Here is a 7,755-nt window from a genome sequence, read left to right as displayed (position 1 = left end):
GAGACGGAGGTCTCCAACACTGGAAAGAATATATCCATGGTCAGCAGACGCCCTTGCGCGCAGCATGATCGGGTGCAGAAAAGAACACGCACGGAGCTTGAGCATAGGCCATGCCCAAGAAGGACTCGGTCCCGTTGACCGAAGCACCCTGGTAGGATCCCTGCCCGAGGGACACGACTGGGCCATCACTTCGTCTGAAAGAGAGAGGAACGGCAAGGACACCAGTGTCCCGCACGAAAGAAGAAATAAATACGAAAGAAAGGAGGAAGAGAGAAGAAGAAGAAAACATAGCGAAAAGGGAATACGTGCCAGACGTACAAGGAATCCAGAGACGCTGAAGTCCTCCTTTATATACGCCTACGCCCCCTTGGGGCCCACTGACGATGTGAAGGCGATGGCCAATGCTATCATCAGGGGAGCATGGCTTGATTCGAGGATGTTGGATTGACTGATCGGGCGCGGGTGATATTACGGTATCGCACTGTCCACATCATGTATTTGCCTTTTTTTGGTCGGCACCCTGTTCTACCTTGACAGTTGGCATTGCATCCTCTGAGTTAGCACGGTGGAAAGTAAGTGGCCGACTGAGGAAGTTGACATCTGGTGCGGGGTTAGCGTGCGAACCAGTTCTGAAACACAAGCAGATCGTGCAGTTGTCAGTTGTGGGCGTCGCAAATATGGTTCGGAGACGTCATTCCGAGTAGACGCAGGGAGGAGCATCACGGTATCCATGGATCTCTTGGTTCAAGAGGCTGTGATGATGAGCAATCCATCTCTTCACATTTTGGATGATGATGGGAGGTTAGAGAGATTCGCGCAGGTAGAGTGTCTTTGTTGTTGTATTGCCGGTATGAAATAGCGACTCAGGCTCAAAGTTGTCTTGTATTCCGAGTCAGATTGCTACTTGTCCGTGCGCTTGTGTTTTGGATAGTCAACACTGCCCGAAGTCTGTGCAGCGCACCTCCGAGTCGGTGGCGCCGAGGCGTCCAGCGTCGAGAATGCATAGACGACCAGCCTTGGCGTCGAGTGTCGCATCAAAACCAGAGCCAAGACAAGCACTAGGACCGCTGGAGATGTCGCAACCGTCGAGGAATTGCCTGTGGTACAAGCTGGTGCAAGTCCTTGGCACGGTATCGGAAGCAGAACAACTAGCAGGACTCGAAGTCGTCAGAGTGGAGAGTTGAAGTTATTCCACATAGCCTCGATCACGATCGCCGATGAGATCTCCTCAACAATGTGGCTCTTCAAGTTCAAGTTGAAATCTTCGAAGTGTCGCCATCTCGTGATCTGTTCGACACAGATGAGGTTATTATTATTATTATTATTATGATTCCATTTGCGTCCATCGGGGTTAGTCACCCCATGTCGGACGATACACACGTATTCTACGAGACGAATGAAAAGGGCCCATTGCCCGATCCCACTCAGCTCCTGAGGGTTCCAGGTTCGGCATTGGACGGCCCCCCCTGGTCAGCCCGTTTCCACAGATGAGGTTACGTAGGGTTACGTGGTGGAGTACGTACGGAGAGCATCAAAGCATCGATGCCAGCTGAAACATTGAAGGAGCCCGAAGAAGCAATCACGTCGCGCCCTCGTTTCAGCCTGGCGCTTGTAGGCGCTCGCTTGGTTATAAATTATCCCGCTGATCATTGGGCGCTCCGACCAAGTCCTCCGAGTCCTTGTCGCGAGTTGGTCGCGAGAGAAACGTTGCACCTTCTGCGCTCGAAACCCGACGTATTCCTCCATTCCGAACGCCCGTGTCTACGATTTGCGCCCATCACGATGACGGCCATCAAGAGATCGCTAGGAGCTATGATGAGGGAGCACTGGCTGGTCAAGAATAGCTTGCGCCTCAATATCTGTTCGTGCCCCACAGAGGTAAGTATGCTTGGTTCAACTCTGATGAACGTGCACCCCGCCAGACCCCACCATCATCACGGGCGCACAACAACCGTGACGCTCGGCATGGCCGGCCGAATGTGTCCTTGGACGAGATCAGATGATATCTCGTAATCCCTGCTTTGAAGTTTGAACAGTCCAAAGCGCTTAAGCGCCCGTGTCGTCCTTTCATTTTGCTTGAGACGGGCACAGCCGCGCCGTCATCACCTCAATCATTGATCAAAAACAGAAAGTGCCACTTTCCTCCACTTTCCATCCGCGGCATCTACTGACACTGCCCCGCGCCGAGCGGCGAGTACAAACGATACCGCTGTCACACTTGGAAAGGCTAAGTTGAATGAAGGGGCGAGTTTCTTCGCCCGACCAAACTACACACCGCACCCGACACCTCCCGGAAATGTCTTGGAAACGCCTCTCGATTATCTTTCTCCTATATCAACGTTAATCGGTGCTCATCGATGTCATCGTTGAAATGAGATGATGCATAGCCATAGGCAGTGCGTCTCAGCGCAACTCATGAACCAATTAAGCTCCGAAACCGCTCAGCATCGATGTGCAGGAGGAAAACATAAGCGTCGATTGCTACAAACTCTAAATCCCAGATACATGTCTAGTCGTCTACGTAGCGTTCTAAATCAGGAATATTCGTAAACATAAGAGTAGGAAAAGATGTCCTCAAAAGAAAAGGAAAAAAAAATCAACGATACATGCTAGTTGTGTGTTCTATATACTCGTCAGACTCGTGCCACGGCATCGTGAAGAAAGATATAAGTAATCAGCGCATGGGTATCTGTATAGATCTCCTTCTATACAAATGTAGTGCTAAGATGTCAACTGGCCCCACTGTGGCAGCGATTATTGGAATGGCGGCTGTGGCACGTCGCCCAAGAAGCAAAAGCCACCATCACCGGATTAATTTCTTGTGCAATGCAGAACCCAACCGAGCCCATGCCGCACCTTGCGGCCTTGCCTTTTTGCACAAAACCCGCTGCTCAGTTGTGTCCCTCCTGGTATGAGTAGTATGAATCAGAAACCTTCGCATTCAGCGTTGCGAAATCAGTCCCGACGAGCCGTTCCTGATCACCAAGAGCACAGGCCAACGTTAGCATGCGCGAGCGGTTATGCATCAAGGGATGGGCGCACCGGTTGCACCGTTTAGGCTGTCGACGACATCCTGCTGGTGTTCGTGGGTGCTCGCAACATCGGAGTCTCCATCGTGATTGTGGTTCAAGACGTAAGAACCCTCGTTGATGACAACCTATGTTGCGATGTAAAGAATCAGCACCCGTCTGCACCACACCCTTTACCAGTTGAAACCGCCCTTACCTCCTCAGCGCTGCCGTTTACCGCACTGGGCACCTCCGAAACATCAGCGGTCGCGATTGTCTTCTCCTCAACAACCTTCTCCTTCTCGAGCTCGCTGCCCGCCAGGGTGACAGCCCGGGAAATTGAGGCGGATCCAGGGTTCGCCTCGGCGTCGGTCTGCTCTTGTTTCACAGCCTTGTCCTTATACTGGTCGTCGTCGCCGCGCGTCAGGTTCTGGTGCTTGATAAGGAAGATAGTCGCGATGAGCGCGAAGGCCGACCACGCTGTGTTGATCGCGAATAGGAGGCGTATGCCCTTGGTGTACCCCCCGAGCGCGATGGACGTTTGTTCAGCAGTCAGGCCTGCAGCATTCGTGCTAAGCAGGGATGGTGTGTCGACGATGGTCGAGACAGTCGACGGCGAAAGGCCAAGGGTGGTGAGCGAGTCACGGAGCTCATTGTTACTATAGTGAGACCGCGGCGTGGAGAATTATTGAGCGGGTACAGTGATAGTAGATCTCGACGTTAGCGAGGTTGCAATAAACCGCTTCACAACACTTACATGAAAGTGGAGCCAATTGCGAGACCGAGTGTACCGCCGAGAAGGCGTACGAACTGAAGCCCCGAATTAACCGGATAATGTTACGTCAGCGATGGAGCCAAACGCGGGCACGATCAGATATATTTAGCGAACGCATCCTCGGGGAAGAAACAATGACATCACTCACGTTCCGGATGGCCGTGACTACGGACATGTCCTTGCGAGGCACGCTAGCCTGGGCAGCCACGGTCGTGGTTTGCATTGTCTGACCAGTTCCGTGCTGTCAGCAGTCGGTTGTGCGGTTTCACGTATAAGGACATACCAAGCCGGCACCGAAACCTGATAGAATCATGTAAAACGACATCGCGGGCCGGTTGATCGTAGAGCTCAGCATCATAAGGCAGCCCGAGCCGATCGTCCAGACGGTGAAACCAGTGTAGATGAGTGCCTGTCAAGGTACACCAGTTAGCGATCAACCCGTAGGTGCAGGAGGTAAAACGAAGCATACCCTGAAGCGGCCGGTCCAGCTAACCATCAAACCCTGTATTTATAAGCGTGAGTAGAGGTTCCTCGACTTATGGTTGAGTGAGAGGGCACTCACCGTGGACCAACTGGAAAATGCCTGTGCAAGGAGAAGAGGCAGGAGGGAGACACCCGAGCGAATCGGTGACCAACCCATCCCGACTTGGAAGAACTGAGGCAGATAATACATCGCTGAATAGAAAATAAAGCCACTACGAAAAAATTAGTACCAGCGTTATCGGGTACAAAGGCCTTGGACTTACTTCGCAAACATGGCAATGTAAACTCCAACGACCGTCGTGTGTTTGAAAATGTACACTAAGTGATAGATTAGCTCCTATCAGGCTTGAGTACTTTGGAACAGGAACTTACTTGGGATAATGGGCAACAGGGCACCATACGCTTCCCAGACGCAGAATAAGACAATGACAGCAAGGCCTCCGATGAGAGGGCCGAGGACAGGGCCGGAGTACCAGGAATACGAAACACCACCCTATTCATCTCATTAACCATCGTTTACGGCATAGTCGGCAAAATCATACCCAAGTAAGCGGAAGAAGGACCATGACCGAGCCAGCCAAGGTGAGGAACGTGCCCATGTAGTCGATGCGCTTGATTTTGCTGAGTCGTCGACGTGAGTGACATAATCCGTGTCTTAATCCAAAACACGCACTCTTTCATGTTACCCTGAACAGGCTTGAAAGGAAGGATAAATGTGATGATAGTGATCGCGATGACCGAGTAAGGGATATTGATCCAGAAGCACCACTGTCGGGGAAGCATGTCAGCCATTTAGCCGACTTGGATACTCCGAACGTAAAAAAGCGTCTACATACCTTCCATGACACCTTTTCCGAGAGCGCACCTCCGATAGGCGGCCCGATCGCGAAGCCTAGAGCGTTCACGGCGATGATAATACCCTGAAACTTGCCTCTGCCAAGCACCCGTCAGAAACTACTGCACCTCCATGACATGAATCCGGATCTACTCACCGTTCTCGAAGTGTGACAACGTCAGATATGATAATCTGCGCCATACTAATGATGCCACCCCCACCCGCGCCCGCTATCGCTCGGCAGATAATGAGCTCCATGATGTTCCTCGAGAAGCCCGAACCGAGTGCGCCAAGGACAAAAATGGTCATGCCGGTGGCCATGGCGGCCTTGCGGCCGAAAATGTCGCTCAGTCGACCATACAGGGGCATGAACGCCGTCGACGCGAGGAAGTAGGCGGAGGGAACCCAGGCAATGACCGAACCAGCCGAGAAGGCTTGTGATATGAGCGGGAGACCGGTGGCGATCACTACCGAGTCGAGCGTGGTCACCAACACGCAGGAGGCGACACCGCATAGCACGGCGATGAGGCGCGCGGGTGGGAGGAGGTTCGTCTGATCTGTGAGTTTGTTTTTAGCATCTTCTTGTTTTGATGAGGTCGTCGTAGGTGGTGTAGAGGGCGAAGGGGCCTGATGCTCCTCGCCGGTGGCGGAGGGTACGCGAGAGATGTGAGCGGTTACGCTCGATGCTGCAGACCAGGTCCTGTCACCCATCGCTGCCATCGCGATGTCGCGTCGGATAAAGGAATGTGGGGAGGTAGAGGAATGTAGGGGGTTGGAGATAAAAACTGGTTCGCAAGAAGCGAAGCGGTTTTATATGGAACTGAAATGTCAGCCACAAAGCGAGTGTGAGTATGTGAGCACAGAGCGTGCGATGGGCGCACAGCACCCTTGTTTCGTTTCGACTTCACTACTCCATGTGGGTCTCCATTAGAGCGAAGCCAAGGAGCTGATAACAAGCCAAGCACCGAAGAGTGGCCTGCGACCCTCTAATTCATTTCCGCACTAGCCGATCTACAAAAGGCCGAGAAGCTCTTGGGCTCGGCAGCAACATACACTCTGAGGTCGTTGTCGTCACCCAAAAAACACGCTACCGACGAAGATCCCAGATGAAGCATCTCCGACTCGACACTTTTCCAGCGAGATATTTTGACCTACGAATTCCATAAGAGGTCAGACTCCTCGAGGAATGGCTCTCGCGCGGGATTGGACAGCAGCGGAAGTCACCGAACCACAGGCGCCATATTTTCGGGACCAAATGAACATCGGATAGGTAGATCGTCGGTGGCTCCACAAAAGAAGCAGTGCGCAGTAACCCAAGAATGTGACGGCTTTGTGAATTCGAAGCTTACGACGCATGAACAGTATTCATAAGTAGACGGAATTGATTAAGGAATTGCGCACGTCGTAGCCAAGAACTGAGAGGTGAACCGCCCGCGCGGCAAACATGCTTTTGGAATCTAAGGCTGCCGCATTCCAATGACGATAGCGTCATCGCGAAGTTAAAAGCCAAGACAAAGGATAAGGGACACTTACGCGCATTTAGTGGTTCGCGAGGAACGTTTTTCAGAAGCGACTATTTTGGGAGCAGCGGCACCACGCTCGCTGGCAATGCCATGACCGAGGACGGCAAACTCAAACGCCAATCTTGAGTACCTTACAACTGATTAGGATCAGTATCCAGGCTTGTGGCGTTATCTGCCCAAGAATTCACGCCGGCGACATCGGGCGCCGCGATTGCTGTACAACATATGCGCCCAGCGAAGAGGCTCGGCTAGCGCCTCGTGGGACTTATCGACCACTAAGGACGCAAGCAGACTTCTTAGTGTATGCACTCTTGAGCCAAGACATACTACATACCTCTTTATTAAGCATGTACGCGCCTTCGTTGTTCCATTTTGAAATGCTGATAAAGGCGAAGTCAGGCCAAACCGGACCGTGAGGAAGAAAGTCGCGCCCCGAGGCTGGTGCAGGCTTCGCGAATGCTGATGCCCAGACCACGGGTACTTTCCACGATTTGTGTTCCTTGATACGATCAGCATTTGGACGTCGTACACGTATGAGTTATCTTAAGCACGAGGACTCACCGCGATTTTATTAAGGGAAATTTTGAAACAAATATAACCCGCGGCCTGGATACTGAGTCTTGAAGCGTCCCTGTGCGTGACGAGTCCTCCGTCCAAAATATTGATAATAAAATTAATGGCGGTGCAACTTGGGGACGAAACAATTCAATGCTTTACGTCCTATCTGTGCGATATCGAAGGCTTCTCTCTGAAGGTGGCAACGTGCTGATCGATAAGGTCGGTGGCCGCGAAATCATGCTGGGTAGTCGCACTCACCCACAGGGACACCGCCGCCGACCGCTTGGTACCGATATCAGCGTATCAACGCCTCCCGAACAAGAATGACGGACAATGGAAGTTGGAGGGCATACTGACCAAAAGGTACTCATAATGGTGATATGCCGCTATGGCGCCGTGGAAGGCGTTCCCAGGGGCCTATTCAATCGGTCGACATCCAACATGGTGGCTACGAAGACCGAGGAGAAATCGGGCAGAAACGGTCCCCGCTGGAGGTTCAAAAGCTCTCATGGGCGCTTGAAGCACCACGGAACGCCACGATGAGATTGCGCAAGGCTTGGCATTGGCTCCTTA

The 7,755-nt window shown here is 52.4% G+C and overlaps 1 protein-coding gene across 1 annotated transcript; it reads right to left on the bottom strand.

Moving 5' to 3' along the window:
* Window positions 1-2,464: 2,464 nt before the first annotated feature.
* Window positions 2,465-5,821, bottom strand: CONPUDRAFT_165760 (MFS general substrate transporter; the record flags this gene model as incomplete). The annotated part of the gene is made up of 14 exons (XM_007770991.1): window positions 2,465-2,975; window positions 3,043-3,157; window positions 3,226-3,667; window positions 3,766-3,818; window positions 3,932-4,009; window positions 4,067-4,192; window positions 4,253-4,285; window positions 4,346-4,478; window positions 4,530-4,584; window positions 4,639-4,759; window positions 4,809-4,887; window positions 4,940-5,034; window positions 5,103-5,199; window positions 5,259-5,821. The coding sequence occupies 14 exons, from the start codon at window positions 5,819-5,821 to the stop codon at window positions 2,956-2,958; spliced, it is 2,010 nt and encodes a 669-aa protein (XP_007769181.1). The 3' UTR covers window positions 2,465-2,955.
* Between the last annotated feature and the right edge of the window lie 1,934 nt (window positions 5,822-7,755).

The sequence above is a fragment of the Coniophora puteana genome (assembly GCF_000271625.1).
Source record: "Coniophora puteana RWD-64-598 SS2 unplaced genomic scaffold CONPUscaffold_7, whole genome shotgun sequence".
Taxonomy (NCBI): Eukaryota; Fungi; Basidiomycota; class Agaricomycetes; order Boletales; family Coniophoraceae; genus Coniophora; species Coniophora puteana.
Note: the sequence above shows the minus strand (reverse complement) of the source record. Positions and strands in the feature narration are given on the sequence as shown.